The sequence below is a fragment of the Dromiciops gliroides genome, chromosome 4 (assembly GCF_019393635.1).
Source record: "Dromiciops gliroides isolate mDroGli1 chromosome 4, mDroGli1.pri, whole genome shotgun sequence".
Classification (NCBI taxonomy): domain Eukaryota; kingdom Metazoa; phylum Chordata; class Mammalia; order Microbiotheria; family Microbiotheriidae; genus Dromiciops; species Dromiciops gliroides.
In genome coordinates, this window is record NC_057864.1 from 279,020,371 (window position 1) to 279,039,408 (window position 19,038).

Genomic DNA, 19,038 nt, shown 5'->3' on the forward strand with positions numbered 1-19,038 from the left:
GAAAATATTATGACCATCTTCATTTTACAGGTGAGAATAAGTGACTTGTTAGGACTTGAACGAGGTTTTGTGACTCACAATCTTGGGCTTTGTACATTCACCATAATGTCTATATCACACACACACACACACACACACATACACACACACAATTAGCACATTATCTGTTACTGGTTTTGAGGGGCAACAACTTTCTTCAGAATACTCAGTGCATTGTAAGTACACACCAAAGTTAAATGTGGACATGAGGCATGTTCTCCTACCAAACTGGTCCATAGATCTGCCTTCTGGGAACAGGACTATGCAGTGTATCCTATTATGCTTTCATGTATTATCACCTACTTTCCATAGAAAGGAAATGTAGAAATATACTTCCAAAACACTCTTTAGTCCAAGAGTTCCAATAATTTTCAGTCCCTACATCTCTTGGCTTTTTGGTAAATCTTCCTATATATCTCCTATTCAACACAAAAGGAAATAAATTCTAGATGTTACTATGCATGTGCACATATAAAGTAAACACATTCACTATTTTTTTTTCTTCTCCAAATATACACCAAAACTTTTGCAGCTTCATGGATTATAAACCAATTTGGAATTTCTAAACTATTTCAATAGGATAACATAGGGTATGAAATTCATTCTAACTCACTGACAAGTTTCTTATACTCCCTGGGATACATGTATGCCAGGATGGAATTCCTGTCTTAGTGTAAACCTAGAAATGAGTTTGGCTCAGCAGTCTGGCATCTTGGCGACAAGCACAGTCAGCTTGGCGATCACAGACATATTCTCATTTTTCTCCTCCTTCCTGCCTTCCCTAAACAATGGGGGCAGTTCACCTATCCTAGTTTATTTGAAGTCTGAAAGCACCAGGTAAACTTTTAAGGTTTTCCTTTCCCTCTTCACATATGGCATACATAATTAAAGTAATATAATTGATTTTTTTTGGTGAGGCAATTGGGGTTAAGTGACTTGCCCAGAGTCACACAGCTAATAAGTGTTAAATATCTGAGGCCAGATTTGAACCCAGGTACTCCTGAATCCAGGGCTGATGCTCTATCCACTGCGCCACTTAGCTGCCCCAATATAATTGATTTTTAAAAGTAAAATGAACATATGGGAACTCATATAGGCATATAGGATAGAGACAGACACATATACATGCACACATACCTGCATGTGTATGTATGTGTGTATACATACATATATGTAGGTATATATCTATCTATCTATCTATCTAGATAACTTATCCAAAAGATATTTTTATTTCACAATGTATACACATACAGCAGATGGCTAAGCACTTTATATTTAAGTACACAATCCTTTAGAATCTGTAGTCATGTTTATTTGAATGAGGCACATGGTTTTGAATGGGAAAAATATTAGAAGAAATGGGAGATGGGTGAACTAATATTTGGTAAAGCAGTGATCTTTTCTTTTCAAAGATAAAAAAGATGAATGGTGGAATTTCCAGGAATATTTGTCTAGAGATTAAAACTTTAACTTTTAGTTCTAAATTATCCTTCCCATTTTAGTTATGTACTTTAATTAAAACATTCTTTTAAAATTAAAAGCATTGAATTTAATGAAATGCAGCATAATGTAGTGAATAGAGAGTAGAAACCAAGTTCTACTCCAAGTCAAGATGACCTAGGTTTGAATTTTTCTTCTGACCAGTACTAGCCATGTGACAATAGGGAAGTCCCTTAACTTCTCAGCTCTCCAAGGAAATCTCATAGTATGTAAATTGCAGTTGATTTATTGATTTGCCTCAGGAAAGGGAATTTTCAAACTGTAAATTCTCTGGAAAGATGAACTCATAGATATGGACACTGGTGTGTGTGTGTGTGTGTGTGTGTGTGTTTGTGTGTTTGTGTGTGTGTGTGTGTGTATGTGTGTACAAACATATATACCCACATACATATAAAGTACGCACAAATGTATGTAAATTATATAATGGAACATTGCAAGATGGATAGAGAACTGGTCTCAAAATGAGGAATACCTGAATTCAAGCCTTACTTCTAACATCTTTTGGTCATGTTATTCTAGGCACCCATTTTAGCTCCTAGTGTTCTAGGCACCTTTCTAAGACTAAAAGTTACAGAAAAGGTGTTAACTTTCATTGGTAGAGGGCATTTCTGAACCTGGGAGTTATATATACAAATAAAATCAGAGGTCAGTCCCTATCCCTATCAATCTTTTAAATGTTATTTTACTGGTATGCCACCATTAGTACAGGACCCATAGAAAATGATTACAAACCCTCCATGCCTTAGTAGATTATTTGCTATTACTGAAAAAAAATCACCTGGTAGCCAATTTTCTGGTGATGAATTCCTCCAATCTTAGCTATGTTGGTCCTCAGTCAACAAGCATACATAAAACCCAGTGCTGGATCTGTACTGGAAACTTTTCCAGCATAATATTACCTGACAAAACTCTGTTCCAGTATAATCTTTGGGAACAGAGTATAGCTCTGGTAGAGGTGTTTAGAACTGTGCTCTCTAAATAGATATCCTAAAAACTATAATTACTACCTCCCACCAAATCTTTTGAATGGTTAAACTGTATTACTCGGTTTGATGTATATGACAGCAGAAGGACACACCACAGTTGCCAAATCAATAAAACTGACAATTGGCCTAGTGAAATACACAAGGCACTAATCAGAATGCTCTCTATTGCTATTGAAATTGATCTATGACTGTGATTAATTGCCTTTGAAATTTTGATCAAAATTGATCTGTCCAATTTTCTGGCCATGGCTCCATAAGTCAAATATCACCCTGGAATTACACAAATCAATTTAGTCTGGGTTTCTGTAAAAAATGAAAGGGAAGGAGAGACAGAGGCAATTTTTGCATTGTCAGTGACTGATTATTTTTTTGATTTTACAGTTTTTGTAAAGACAGAAGAGATCTTACCGTAGCTGTCATAGGCGTCTTCACTTGTTCCATGACCATAGTCATAATATTCAGGCACACTGCAATAGATTCAAAGAGCAATCAATGTAACTGGGATCAGAAGGTTTCAGCCCAGAACAGCTCAGATTGGAGATAAAGTTAAAATGTGTGGTAGGATAATATCTCAGTACATTCTAGGCATGAAACATGATCCTTAAAAAAAAAAACTGTAATAAAAGTAGAGGTTATTGACAAGTAGTGCCATGATTTTCTCATACTATTTCACTTCTCCTTTCATCTCTCCCTACATCTTTATCTCCATCCTCCAATTTTATAAATCAAACCTCCTAAAACCCAAGCACAATTCTTTAAAAGAATGTCAGGAGGATGGTTATAAAAGGTCCATTCCCAAGAAAAAAAGAGCTAAGAGGTGACAATGTGGTCAATCATGCATGATTGTTAATACTGTTTCCTTAGGAAATGTGCATCTATCTTATTCTTACTCTCAAACACTGAGATAATATTTATACTTCCGTCTTGATTTTCCAGATGACATCTATCTACTTTTCAAGCATGCAAGTGATTTCATTTCATTCAGAATTTTGTTGGAGGCTTCCATATTTCAACTACTTTGCCATAACTGTCTTTCTAAAATAATTCCTTTCACTGCTTCTAGAAGCATCATGCCTTTTGGGATAATGGTATAAAAGAAGGGAACCTTTTTCAGCTTGCCACAGTGTTCCACTAATGAGCCCATCTCTGAGTTACCTTATATGGAAAATAGGAAATTATTCAAGTATTGAACTATCCATTACTAGAATTCTGAGAGATGCCCACTCACTACTCTTACTAGGTCTAATAAAACTATTAAGTCTCAAGAAAACTCCCAAATAGTCTACTTTGCATGAGTTTAGTTTATAAATTAAAATTCTTTCCTCTACATACATATGAAAATGGTGGGATTTTCATACATAAGTGCTCCTAATATGAAAAAAGGGCTTAATGGTAAATATAAAATTCCCTAGTAGGGGAAGGAGTGGGAAGGGGAATACCAAAGGGTAAAGAACTAAGAGGCAAATAGAAGGACCTAGCATCAAACTCATCCATCTCATTCATGATTGTCATTACCATCCCCAGATAGCCAAACAGTTCCTTTAATGTCTTATAATTCAGGTGTTAGCAGTGTTCAGAAGAGAAGACTATATCTCTATCTCTATCGCTATCTATGAAATAGGGAGGAATGAAGATTGTAAAAGAATGGAAAAACTAGAGAAATAAATAGAACCATACATATCAGAGATAACAGATTCTCTGGAAAAAGGGAGTTCTGAAGATCAGGATTAAAAGTATTTTTATAACAGGAAATATTATTTTAATTGAATCCAACAAGCATTTGCTAAGCACAGGAGGCATTTCTGATAGGCAATGGAAATATAAACACAACTGACCTCAAAGAAGTTACAGACTCCTGGGGATGGTGGGGAGGACAACAATGGACACAAATGAATACAGTACAATGAAAATCAATTAGGACAGAGAAGATTAATAAGAGGGAGAAGGGAGCAGCAATGGAGGAAGGAAGGTGATGGTACCTGAATTGAACCTTGAAAACAAGGATTGTAAAAAGTGGAGATGAGAAGGGAACAAGTTCTAAACACAGGGGATGGATTGTACAGATTCAGAGACAGGAGTGGAAGTGTCTTGAATTTGGGAGCAGTTAATAGTTTAGTTTCATTGGGATATAGAATCCATAAAAGAGATTAGTATGAAATAAGGTGGATGGAATTCAGATTGGGGTTGGCCATTTAAGCCTAGGTTCAAAGATTTTCATTTCATCTAAAATCCAACATTAGAAAATATCAGCAAAGGAAAATACTTTTGAAAGGACTGGCTAGCCCCCTTCCTTCAGGCCGACATACTCTCTGGGGCAGATCAGGCAATCAATTAACAATGAACAAATTTATTCATTAAATGCTTAATATGTGTCAGGCACTATACTAGGCACTGGGGATACAAATACAGAGAATGAAACAATCCTTGCTCTCAAGGAGATTAATATTATATCAGAGAAAAAAGTTATCATTGTTGAGTCATTTTAGTTGTGGCCAACTCTCCATGACTCATTTGGAATTTTCTGGACAAAAAAAACTGGAGTGGTTCAGCATTTCCTTCTCTAGCTCATGTTACAGATGATGAAAACAGTCAAACAGGATTAAGTGATTTGCCCAGAGTCACATAGTAAGTGTCTGAAGCCAAATTTGAACTCAGGCTCTCCTGACTCCAGGATTGGAGCTTTATACACTGTTCTACCTAGCTTCAGAAAAACAGCAGATAGGTATGTAAGTATCTATAAATGCATACAAAGATGATAAATACCAGTTACCTGGTACCAGGTACCAGGTACCTAAATATAAAGTTGTTAGGGAGGAATGGTCCTAGTAATTGGGACCCTAGTGAGCGATCATATTTTTTCTGAGGGTCCAACAAGTAAAAGTAGTAGTAAAGATCTGAACTAGGAGTTCCCTTTTTCTTTCTGTAACTCATATATAGAATTCAATGCTACTTAGATTCACTACCTCAAAGTAATAAATTGTTGAGAGACTTATTTTATCAATCAACTTGTAAAGTGGGCCAGATGCAGCATGCATAGAATTCATGCAATGTGATTTAAGTATGAGATGTTCTATTTTCTGTTTTTTGTTTCTAATGGGAACAAGAAGAAGATGTTGGAGCTGGCAATAACTTTCTTCCTCTTTCTACACAATCAGCAGTCTCCTTCTAAATTACTTCCCATCTGTTTTCCTAAAGCATACTATATAAGCTCCCATCACTTGGCCTTGTACAGTAGGATAATTGGCATAAACGAATGCAAACCAGCAGCAAAGAGAATAAATGTGTAGGCAGTAGGGTTAAAAGAGGTCTTGGAAATAATCTAATGCCCTTTTCTCATTGTGCAAATAAGGAAATTAAGGTACAGAGAAGGAAATGAATTATCTAAGGTCATAACTGTTGTGTTATGCAGTTATTTCCAACTCTTCCTGTCCTCATTTAGGCTTTTCTTGGCAAAGATACTGGAGTGGTTTTCCATTTCCTTCTCTATCTCATTTTATAGATGAGGAAAGGAGGCAAACAGGCTTAAATGATTTGCCCGGGATCACACAGATAAGTGTCAAAAACTAGATTTGAACTCACGAATATGAGTCTTCTTGGTTCCTGACCCAGAGCTCTATCCACTGTAATACTAACATTGTAACACTGTAACACTGTAACACTGTAACACTGTAACACCTAGCTACTCAAGGAGCAGAAACTATGAACTTGCAGAAGTAGAATTTGAAGTCAGCCCTTCAGACTCCAAGTGTACACTTGCAAAGAAAAGTTTCAGGTTCATATTAGCCTTCAATTTAAACTTTAGTTGATAAAAGAATCAAGGTAGCATGAAGTAGAGGCAGATATGCAAAAGAAATGTTAGTGTACATAAATCATTACAGATGGCTTCAACATCCGAAATAATTTTCATATAGAGATAAGGATTAGACTTGTGATTTCATTGACATAGGAAACTCCTGGATGAATAAACTCTATACTAATGCAACTTTCTATCTTAAGGAAATGCCTAGAATACTTAGTGGTTAAATTACTTGTCTATGGTCACATAGTATGCACAAGTAAAGAGAAGACACCTGAATCCATAACTTCCTGGGTTTAAGGCTATATCTCTATCCACTATACTAGGCTCTCTCTCTCTCTCTCTCTCTCTCTCTCTCTCTCTCTCTCTCTCTCTCTAATTTTAATGTAGGTATTGGCAATATCCAAAACATCATTTGATGTGAGATAAAAGGACTTTTATATGAGTGATATGGTTTATGTTCATGAAGAGAACAAGGAAAAATACAGGAAAAAACTGAGAAGTGTCAGTTGGCATCAAAGAACAATGGATTTAATTAAGCCTGACTTCCTCCAGAACTTTTTGCATTGTAATCTGCTCACCCATAGCAGTTGATAAGTGAATAACTACTTAAAACTCAATCACTTATATTTAATCAAGTGTTTATTCACAACCAGTTGGTGAATCACAAATGCATAATTACCAATTATCAATATTTCATTATGATGTGAGAAGTTATATACAGAGTATACTATAGGACCAGAGCTTTATATCTAAAAGAAATCATACATGTCACTTAGTCTAAGATAAGGAAACTGAGATCCACAGAGCTTAAATGATTGTCTCATGGTCATTTACCATAGGTAGCCAAGTAAAGAAATGGTATTTCAACACAAATCCTCTAACTCAAAATGCTGTGCTCTTTCCATTATTTTTAATTTTCTTGAACACTGCCACCTAACTAAAATCAGGACCTACTATATTAAAAGTTGAGCAAGTCATTAAACTACATCCACCTATTAATATAAAAAGAAAAAAAATTGCAAGATTTTGGAAGTATAATATGTTTTTGGAAGTATAATATGTTTTAAATATTAGCTCCAAAAACCATAAAGGAAACAAGGTTCTTGGATAGTATATAATCAATAGGAGATTTAATTCAACTTGGATCATGCTGAGAACCAGAGGGGAAATATTAGAAAATAAAATCAGAGTTGATTATAAAATTCATTTAGTTCCTCAAGTTAGACATTTTCATTTGTATTTACCTTCTTAAGTTATCACTGTGATGTGGAATAAATTCAGGAGAAATGGATTAGGATGAAATTAGTAGTCTAGGAAGTCCAAAATATTATGTCCATCACAATCAAGTTCTTTTTTTTTAAAAAAAGAAAAAAACTAATTCCCAGTGAGTCTAACTTCAGCATTATAATGGTGCTTACATTTATATAATGATTCACATACAATCTACCTCTTGGTGTTCAAACAAATCACATAGCATACCTTCACAAAATCCAAAGGGACGAATCAATTTAGCAAAGTATTTTAATGCCATATACTAAATCACCATTACATCTTAGTGAAGATTGGCAGTATTACAAATGGCAATATTAAGATAGAGACCATAGATACAAACAAATTTTGTTGAATTCATTGCCTCATTGCTGGGGGCGAGGTGGGGTGGGGAGGAACGAGAAGATGATTGAATAAATTAAAATAACTACTTATTTTATCTATATCATGATTGAATCGTGGAGTGAGAAGGGATTTTACAGATTATTTAATCCAAGTTACTCATTTTATAGCTGAACAAATTGAGCTCAAAGAAATACAGAGATTGGACCAAGATCACACAAAAGCTGGCAGCAGTATTCATTCTCCTAACTTCATTTTACATATTCTGTTCCCCCATGCCAGATCCCTAGTGAGACATGAAAGAAACAACAAAAAGTCTTTTATAATTTTGCATGGTATAAAGACAGCTAAAAACCAGAAGACCTATAAAAGCCCAAATTTCATGTTAAATGGGGCTAAGGATGCCCAAATTCTGCTGCAAATGGTCATTTTTGACTGCTTAATTGTGTCATTTATTTTGGCCTTTATTTGACAAAGAAATCAGGGAAATGACAAAGCTAGAGGTTATCATTAAGTATTCTCTTTTACAACAATTATAGTAGGAAACAATTTTGCTCATATATTTTTAATATTGACTAATAATAAGTGCATAATAAACAGTTCTATTTCCTCATTGAATTTTCAATAATGAAAAGTATTGACATGCTTGTTTTGTGATAAATATAATACCAGTGATTGACTTTTTACACTTACTAACAAAATGATGAATTCAATTATTGAACTAAAATGCATTGTGTGTATATAGTATGTGTACAGGCTTCATTGATGCACAAATCTAGTTTATTAATACAAATTTAGCCTTGGAAAGTTAAATAACAACAGAAGAATTAAATAAAAACACAAAGGGTTCCATGAGTCTGTATATAAGTAAATGGTAAGTGAATTTTATAGATAATAAATTCTATCAGTTCTGAGAACAGTCAGATTATCCAGGATTGAAATCCTTAGGATTTATTTAAGAGATGAAATCTGATGTGGGTATAGGTGGGCCAAAAATATTTAGATAAGTGGATAAAGAGGAAGAAGATAGTCTAGGTAGGCAAAATAGCATGATCTTGGAAGGAAAAATGTAATCACACAATGTTTATTCTTCTGACTCTGCTGCACACTTTCTCCAACATATCACAGCAGATTTCTCATCCTTCTTGTTTGAATAGATGTCTTCATGATTGTGAGTTTGGGCTTTCTATTCACTATGATTTTTAGGTGGAGGGAAGTGGAAGGGAAAGCACCTACTAGGTGCCAGGCACTGTGGTAAGCACTTTTTGTAAATAATATCTTATTTAATCCACATAATAACCCTGAAGTATGATTTTTGACATTTGAGGAAACTGAGGCAAACAAAGGTTCAGTGACTTACCTAGTAAGTGTCTGAGGCTAGATTTGAATTTAGGTATTCCTGATTCCAGGGCTGGTGACCTATATACAACACCACCAATTATCTCTGCTGTGGCACCAGTTGCCTCTCTTAGGAAGATAAATCTAGCAACATCTTAGGAGGAGATGCTGCAAAGCCTTCCTATAAAATTTTTCCCCTATAATATTCAGCTATTCTTAAGGTAATACACATTTTTTTTTTTAGTTTTCTTGGGGAGGCAATTGGGGTTAAGTGACTTGCCCAGGGTCACACAGCTAGTAAGTGTCAAGTGACTGAGGCTGTATTTGAACTCAGGTCTTCCTGACTCCGGGGCCAATGCTCTATCCACTGCACCACCTAGCTGCCCCAGGTAATACACGTTTAATGTGTTATTTTTGTTACTATTTCCTCAGTGTTTTACCCTTTGTGCTTCTCTCTGGAATTACAGGAGTTATATAAATCCAGTCAGAGGTGGTGAGGATTTGCACTAAGATGACGGTGGTTAGCTGTTGAATAGATGAAAAATATTTTGAAGGAAAAATCAATTAATAAAAGATTACTTCATTTTTTTAGCAGGTGAGTTGATAAAAGTACCAATGAAAGAAATAGGGTGACTCATTAGGGGAACACATTCAGTTTCCTGCCTTACCGATTTCATTATGAATTAGTGAAAAAAAAAACTAAATTACAAAAACATTTTGTAGCAAGTGTAAAATATAATGAAAGGAATCCTGGGCCTGAAGTCAGAAGATTTGGATGTGATTCTGATCTGACTATGAACAAGTCACAGAGCTGAGCTCTTGAGTTCAATTTCCTCATGCATAAAAAAAAAGACATCCATTCCATAGTGATTAGAAAAGTAATATCAGAATTAGGAAGATCTTAGTTCACTTGAATCCCCAGGCACATAATGGGTATGTGACTTTGGGCAAGTTGCTTAATCCCTCAGTGCTCTCAGCAGCCAAACAAAACTTTAAGCAGTCAAACAACTCCAGATTTGCTTTGGTAATGTAAGTTCCCTCTCTGGAAGTTCTATATAGCAATGAAATCATAGATCTAAAAAATAAATGGGACAATTATATTTGTATGACTTCACATAATAGAATATATTTGGAAAATAGTATAGTGTAAACATTGAAACACTACATTAAGTTAAATTATTACAGTCTGTGATATGATAAGATTGCTTTGTAATTAGAGTATCAATGATTTGTGGGTAAATGGGAGCTATTAATATTTTCTTTAATATGTATAATGATATATTCTTTTTTATCTATTATTTATTAAAATATTATGCTTTATACAATTATACATAATTTATATGGATAAACAATTATATATACATGTATATTATATATAAAACCCATGATTACCTTCACATAAAAAAACCCCTCCAAAATGAGAAAACTCCCTCTGTGTACATTAACACCTTCCCTGCAAATTATAGTTCTAAAGTTTGGGGTCAATAGGCCTCCCCAAGGGATTTTTCAATAGATGTCATCAGGTCTGGGAACCTGAATGGAAAGAGAAATACATTTTTATGCTGACCTCAAGGTGAAAGTTCACATTTTCTTCAATAATGATTATAAATAATTAAAAAAATAATGATTATAAATAAACTTTCTAAGAAGGGGTCCATAAGCTTCACCAGACTGCCAAAAGAATCCAAGACACAAAAAAAGGTTTAAGAACTTCTATCTTAAAGAACCTAGAACACTAAAAAGTTCAGGGACACAGTCAGAATTATATGATCAGTAGGCATCAGAGGCAAATCTTAAACCCATTTTCCTAGATCTAACTTTTTCTTAAATAACTCCCCCCCCCCCAAAATTCTATTCATAATGTTAATTTGTACTAATTTTGGAGGCTGAATTTGCCTATCAAAAACAAACTCTCAGTGTAGTATCTGTTTAGTTTTCAATGATGTAGCAGTTTTATTTTTGGAGTTTAGCAGACTTCACTCACAGTTGACTAGCTTCTACCACCAATGTTCCATTTAATTCTCTGAAACAGTGATTTACTAAACAGTTTCCTAGTGCTCTAAATTGAGTTTTAGCCCTTGTTCCAAAACTTTTTGTCATTTAAGTAGAGTAATGAGTGATACATGGTGATATAAGAATAACTGCCTACCCCAGGACAGGACTAGAAGCCAGAGAGTGGCTTACTATTGAACTGAGTGTGGAAAAGATGGCAATTGTTATTGTTTCTTCTCCAGTGGATAAAGGCAAACAGGTTAATTGGTTTGCTGAGACACACAGCTACTAAGTGTTTGAGGCCAGATTTGAAATCAGGTCTTCCTGACTTTAAAGCAAGTGCTCTATCCACTGAACCTTGTAGCTGACTAAAAAATGATGGCTTAATCACCAAATAGCCTTGCATTCCAAACTTTCTTAATTACTTCAATAGTAGTAACTCTCAGTGAAGCCATAGACAAAAATCCAGAGTCATAGGCTTTAGAGATGTAAAAGATTGCTCTCCCATACCCTTGCTGTGTGACTTCTATATCTTATCCTTCAGTGTCATCTATGACTTCATGAATGGAGGTTGTTAACTTTAGGTGTACTTTGAAATGTTTGCCCTGTACTAGGCATGTGTATGGGATAAAAATATAAATATTTGTAGAATAAATTTCTTTTAAAATTCATCAGATTTTTAAAAACAGAAAGAACTTCAGAGTAGATAGTGTAAGAAAACAATGGGATTTGCCAATGCCCAAAGGCCCCAGCCCAGGGGGGTTGATTTGGACTGATTTGATTGACTGACTTCACTGATTAACTCACTTAAATTAATTCAATTGAAGCCACACCTGCCTAGCACTCAGGAGGGTGTGTTCTCTGGGACTGTGGACTCTGACCTCAACGTGGGACCACCCTCAAGTCCAGTGAACCAAAGGATTTGGGTGAGGCTAGCCAATTAGCTTGAAGCAGTGTGGAAGGACCACCTCTCCTTGAGATGCAGAGGAAGCTTCTACACTCAGTTCGTCTCTCAAACAGGCTGGTGGTGGAGAAATTGAGGAAGAACCAGGTGAGGCTGGAACACTAGGCTAGATAGGCCTTTTCTTAACTTTCTGACCCAGGTGTTCTCTTTTTTCTAATAAATGCTTAATGCCTAAAAACGGTGCTAAAGCTTCTAATTTATAAGTAAACCCTAGCTAGCCTTCCCTACACTTTGGACAGAAAGTTGGCGACCACACATTTAATTTTAAATGTCACAATAGAATGGTTTTGTCAAAATTATGTTAAATTTATATATTAAAAAAAAAGCTGTACCAAAGTTCACATTTTATTTTATGTTCCTTTTTTTGGGGGGTATAATTAGCAATTGGGTGGTATAAGCATTGAGTTTTAGAAGAGCTAATTGAGGTCCCCCACTGTTTTAGTTTTATTTTTTATTTCTTTCTGTAATTCAATTAACTTTTCCTTCAAGAATTTGGATGCTGTTCAGTATTGATATTGATATTAATTATTTTTGTCTTTGGTACCTTTTAAATAATTGTAGTTTCCTTGATTAGCTCCTTTAATTGGGTCGGTTTTTTACTCTGGTTTGTCTGCATCATGATTGCTACCCTTGCCTTTTTAACTTCAGTTGAAGAATAGAAGGTTCTAATCCAACCCATTTATTTAAATTTGTATGATTTTTCTTGTTTTGAATATGTTTATTATAAATATTATGTTGTTGAATTTCTGTTTTCTAATACATTTTGCTATCCTCTTTCATTTTGTGGGTGAGTAAATTCCATTCATATTAACAGTTATGATTGCTAACTATGTATTTCCTTCTATCCTATTGTCTTATATTTATTCTTCTCTTTTTTTATCCTGTCCCTTCCTCAACAGTCTATTCTAATTTTAACTACTATGTCTCAATCTATTCTCCCTCTCCCCTCTCCCCTCTCCCCACACCACTTTCTCTTAACCTCTTTCCTTTCCCTGTTGTATAAAATTAATTTCTTTATAAAACTGTAGCATATGTATATGCCTCCCTCCTTAAACCAGTTCAGATGAGAGTGAAGTTCAAAGTGTTGTATGGTCTTTTCTATGGTTCTTTCCCTTGTATAAGTGTTTCCTTTTATAGCCTATTTATATGATACAATTTTCCCCATTATTCATCACCCTTCTCCTTTCCCCAAGTATATCCCTATTTCTATTCTTCTGTTGAGATCATTCCAATATAATATAATCACACCCAGGCTATCTTAGTAGACTCATTCTAAGATCACTGTTGAAGATAAAGTTGAGGATGTATTTTCTTCCCACATAAGGATTTAAAATTTTAAGCTTTTTTAGTTTGTTACGATTTCTCACTTATGTTTACCTTTTTATGCTTTTCTGTAGTCTTGTGTTGGAATGTGATATTTTCTATTCAGGTCCATTCTTTTTACCAGTAATGCTTGTAATTTTTCCATTTCATTAAATGTCCATTTCCCTCCATTGTAGTATTATATTGTTGTTGTTTTTCTGGGTAGGTTATTTATGGTTGAAATTCTAGTTCCTTTGCTTTTTGATATTTCATCTTCTAAGCCTTCCATTTCTTCAAAGGGGTATCTGAGATGAGATCACCAAATGAAGTAGAATATAGGGAGAAGAGAAAAGGATCTAGGGAAAAACCCAGAGGGACATGTAAGGTTAGAAGGTATGACCTGGAAGAGGATCCAAGAAAGGATTCATAGAAGTATGCAGGTAGAAGGAGAACCAGGAGAGATTGGTATCCTGAGAATTTAGAGAGAAAACCAAAGTATCAAGGTAGAAAGAATGATAAACAGTGTCAAAGTTTATGGAGAAGTCAAGGAGAATGAAGACTAAGAAAAGGCCATAGCATTTGGTAACTAAGAAACTTTAGTAACTTTGGAGACAAGTTTTGGTAGAATAATAAGGTTGGAAGCTGGATTATAAGGGGTTAAGACAAGAGAGTGAGAGGAGATGAAGTGGAGGCACCTGTTATAGATAGCCTTTTTGAGGAGTTTAGCTGCAAAGGGGAGAGATGATAGAGGATGATTGTTATCTGGGATGAAAAGGATCAAATGAGGATTTTTTTCAGGATGGAGAGGCATAAGTATGTTGCAGTCAGTAGGAAATAGAGAAGGGGCTATTGAAAACAAGTGCAAGAAATGGGGTGACGGAAAAATTTATTGGAGGAGATGGAATGGAATGGGAGTGCTTAAATAAGTACAGAGGTTGGCTTTTTTAAGGGACTTTATCATGTGAGACAGGAGTGAAGGAAGAGAAAATAACAGAAGGCATCTGAGTTTTAAGAGATGAGGAAGAGGAGATAAGCTGCAGCTCACAGCAAATGGACATATTTTTTTCTGTAAAATATGAGGCAAGGTTCTCAACTGAAAGGGTGGAGGGAAGGAGAGCCATGGAGATTTGAGGAAAGATGAAAAGGTTTAGAAGAGCTGCTGTGGAGCATGGGAAAATGAGTTGATAAAGGATATATAATAGAATTGTCTAGCAGCAGTGAGGACACATTTGAGGTTAAATAACATAAATTTGTATCAGATCCAGTAAGAATGGTGAATGATTCTCTCCATCTTCATGCAGCAACTAGTGTGTAAGAGCAAAGATGATGAATGGTGGGAGTGATCGAAGATCAAAGCTTGACTGGGCATAATGGGTGATATGATAACAGGGGTGATGGCCTGGGAGAGAACTGAAGAGTAAAAGGATTAGAGATTATGGTATGGATGAAGTGTAGAGTCTTGTAAGGCAAGGCAGAGCGAGATGTGAAAAGCCAATAAATAATGGCTAGGTAAGGGAATTTTGGAATTCTTGAACAGAGAGGTAGCATATTTGTAGGTGATGGCAAGATGAAGGGTAAGATGTGTGTGTGTGTGTGTGTGTGCGGGCGCGCGTGTGTGTCTGAGGTGGGTGTGGCTTAGTTCATAGGAAGTGAGTTAGGTGAAGAACTAGGTAGTTACAATGTGTAGGTTGTTCCAGACACCCCCCCCTAGCCTTCATTCTCTAATAGGAATATAATAGAGAATAAGAAAAATTTTCCCGTGAATATTAAATATGTACCTAATGGTAATTGGGGATCTGGGACAACATTTTAAACCAGCAATGTCCTTTCCTCCTAATGTGGCTATTTCATGTCTCTGAACTGCCTAGTATTTTTCCATGCAACTGATCTCTTCCATTAAGAATCTTGGAGGAATAAAGCACTGGCCCTGGGTTCAGGAGGACCTGAGTTCAAATCAGACTGCAGACCCTTGACACTTACAAGCTGTGTGACTCTGGGCAAGTCACTTAACCCTCATGCCCCACAAAAACCAACCAAACAAACAAAAAACAAAACAAAACAAAAAACAACAAAAAAAATCTTGGAGAGACAAAATTGTCAGTACCACACCTAAGAGGGTGAGCTTTTCCCCCATCAATGTAAAATCATTGCTAACAAATTAACTACATGAATGATTGACTACAATTTATAAATCACCATATATATGATAATGATAAAATTTTCACCGGGAATAATAGAAATTTTAGTGATGTGTTTATCTATGTGTTCTCCAAAAGTATAATTTTTAATGAAATTTGTAACAGTCTTCCAATCTACAAGTTCTTTCCTTGGTGCCTAGAAACATACTCGAATTTCTCCTGTCCTTAAAAAAGCCATACAAAAGCACGTCATAACAATCATCATCTTCTATCTCTTAATCACTGAAACTAATGACCCCCTTATGGCTCCTCTTGATGTCTCTGTAGTATTTGATACTATCAACTATCTTTGACTAGATACTCTCTTGTCTCTGAATTTTCTCTCGGTTCTATTCCTACCTGTTCAACTGCTCCTTCTAAGTCTCTGAGCATGGCTCTAGCCAGCTCCATATCATAGCCTATGATAGAGAAACTTTCACTTTTTTTTTCTTTTTTTACTAACAGGCTATATCCAAACCATGGCACAGCCACTGTGGTCCTCTTCTACCTCCCAACAGAAATCAATCTTCCACTCTTGGAATCCTAGGCTCTGTTAGTCAGCATCAACCTCATTTTTCTCAGAATGAAGATACTGCACTGCTAACCAACCAATTCCAAATCATGCCACATCCACTCAAGTCCTCCACCTTGTACCAGAATTAGACTCCTGTCTGGTCCTTCTCTATTTCCCACCAAAAATTCTTGAAACAAACCTCCCTCCCCTCTCCTTTTTTTTCCCATTTTGTTCTGTATGGGGTGTGACTATATATAACAATCAAATTGAATTTAAGATGTTCTAGCTTTAATCCATTTAGGATAAATGGATTCATTCAAATAAGTGCTGTCTCTTACAATAATGACCCAAAAGGATATACAGTACACTTATTCTAAAGATGCTCCTTTTGTTGACCCAAATTTTCAGAATTGCCTTTACAAGGGGTTTTTGGTGAACATAAGAAAATCATTCTCATTAATCCATAGCTATATCTCATAAAGAATATAGACATGACTGTATACGTGGCACAAAATGTGTGTACACACACACACACACACACACACACACACACAATTACATAATAGTACCTACGTTCTAGATTCCCAAGCTACCTTTAATACTCAGTTCAAATGCCACCATGTACAGGAGACTATTCCTATCACCAACAGCTTCTATGCCTATGTCTATTACCTACCATCTACTCTATATTGTAGTAGAGAAGAGATGCCCCAGGAACCTCTCAGGGTATACTCAAATCATAATGGAGAGACATAGATAATACTGATTCTTGGGTAAAGATCCAGAGCAAACACATTGCAGATATAAACATTGGCTTAAAAAATACACACACAAGGGGCAGCTAGGTGACGCAGGGGATAAGGCACTGGCCCTGGATTCAGGAGTACTTGAGTTCAAATCCAGCCTCAGACACTTGACACTAAGTGTGACCCTGGGCAAGTCACTTAACCCCCATTGCCCTGCTAAAAAAATGAAATACACACAAGATATACATAGGGGCAACAAGTGTTACTTGCAGGTGACATTCTGTTGGTAGATAGAATTCTACAAATGGTGTCACTAAGAGCAGAAACTTCCACTAAAAAACTGTGCCCAATTTCCAGTTCACAAGATGGACACAGGAAGAACAACCATTAAGTTAACTTCTAACATTGTTAAAGCAAAAGAATTTGCATGTCTTTATCCAAATAGTGAAATTTTATTATTCATAGGGGAGAAACACTCTTGTACAAAAGAAAGGAGACACAGTGATTTAAGGGAAACACTATTCTCCTCCTGAGCAGATGAATTTGTTTGATTTTTCATAATTGAATTGAATAAATGAATGATAACTTTTGAATTCACTCTCTGATGATTAATACCTTAAGGGGATTGCAGTAAAGATTCATAAAATCATATCTCTGAGGCTTGGTGACTTGATTAATTTCAGTGGTTCAGAAATGAAATACTTTCAATCATTATAAACAGGTGACTATAAAAATACAACTATTATGCATTCCTGTCATGTTGGGGAAATGTATAAAAGGGAAAAAGAGAAATATTGTCATTTAAAAAGGATTTCATATTAATGTTCTCTATTCCTTTTATAATAACTGGCATTCTGAGACATATTGTTCAATACCTTTGACCCAGCAATATAACTACTAGTTCTATTTCCAAAGATGATTAGGAAAAAAGGAAAAGAACCTATATGCTCTAAAATGTTTATAACAGCTCTCTTCATGGATCTAGAAATTGAAGGGATGCCCATCAATTGGGGAATGCTAAACAAGTTGTGGTATATGATGGTGATGGACACCGCTGAAGTATAAAAAATGATGAGCTCAATATCTTAGAAAAATATAGAAAGACTACCATAATATAATGAAGAGTAAAATGAGCAGAACAAAGAAAACATTGTATATAGTAACAGCAATATTGTTTTAAGAAAGACTTTGAGCAAATGTCATTTTGACTATCACAAATAATCAAATTAACTATACAAGACATATAAAGAAAGACACTATCAGAATCCAGAGGGGGAAAAACATGTGTAGAATAATTTTACATACATAAACCTATTTATGGATAATGGTAGACATCTCTAGGGTGGGGGTAAAGGGAGGGAGAAAAAAAGAAATTTACATCCTACCTTATATATATATATATATATATATAAATTTTTATTTATAGTTTTGAGTTCCAAATTTTTATTATATATTTAATGGGAACAGCAAGTTGTACATAATAAATTTGCAGTTTCATGTGCAATCATCTGTTTTTAAAATTATACTATGTAATGGAAATGCTTGTTTTATTCCACAAATTTATAAACATTAATAAGATATATAACAACAAAAAGAAATGGTAGCAGTGCTATGATCAAGAATTTCAAAAGTAGAAATGTTTTGGTCAAATGCAGTATTATTTAGTTCTTTCATTTTATAGATAATTTCTCAAATTCATTTTCCACTCATAGATTTTTAAAATAGAACTGTGAGAAAGTAACCAGAAAAATTAAAATCTGAATAAAAGCAAAACAAGAGAGTAACAACAACAACAAAAACCAATCTGTCTTATGTCATTAGCAATGAGAAACACAAATCTTGTTGATTATTTCATTGAGAATTCAATCTCTTGATGTAAACATAAGTTGGAAAGAATTATATTGGCAGGAAATTAAATTGTAGCAAATTTAAAAAGTCATTTTGGGGAGCATCTTCTATTCTTTCCATTTAAAGTAATGTTAAAAATGCATATATTCTAAAGAACCCATCTCTATTAGTACTATTATATTCAGAAGAGAAAAGATGGCCTATTTTCCCAAATGTAAAAAC

At 35.0% G+C, this 19,038-nt stretch overlaps 1 protein-coding gene across 4 annotated transcripts in view; it reads right to left on the minus strand.

Annotated features, from left to right (window-relative positions):
* Positions 1 to 19,038, minus strand: part of KHDRBS2 (KH RNA binding domain containing, signal transduction associated 2) — an 840,272-nt gene that overhangs the window by 35,945 nt on the left and 785,289 nt on the right. For 3 of the 4 annotated variants that reach the window (XR_006352721.1, XM_043962346.1, XM_043962344.1), the window contains exon 8: positions 2,934 to 2,992. The exons of the other annotated variant lie outside the window; for it this stretch is intronic. Coding sequence is in view for 2 of the 3 variants with exons in the window: in XM_043962346.1 (XP_043818281.1) it covers positions 2,934 to 2,992 (59 nt within the window). In the remaining variant the exon portion in view is untranslated. The remainder of the gene's footprint in view (positions 1 to 2,933; positions 2,993 to 19,038) is intronic. 4 annotated transcript variants of the gene reach the window in all.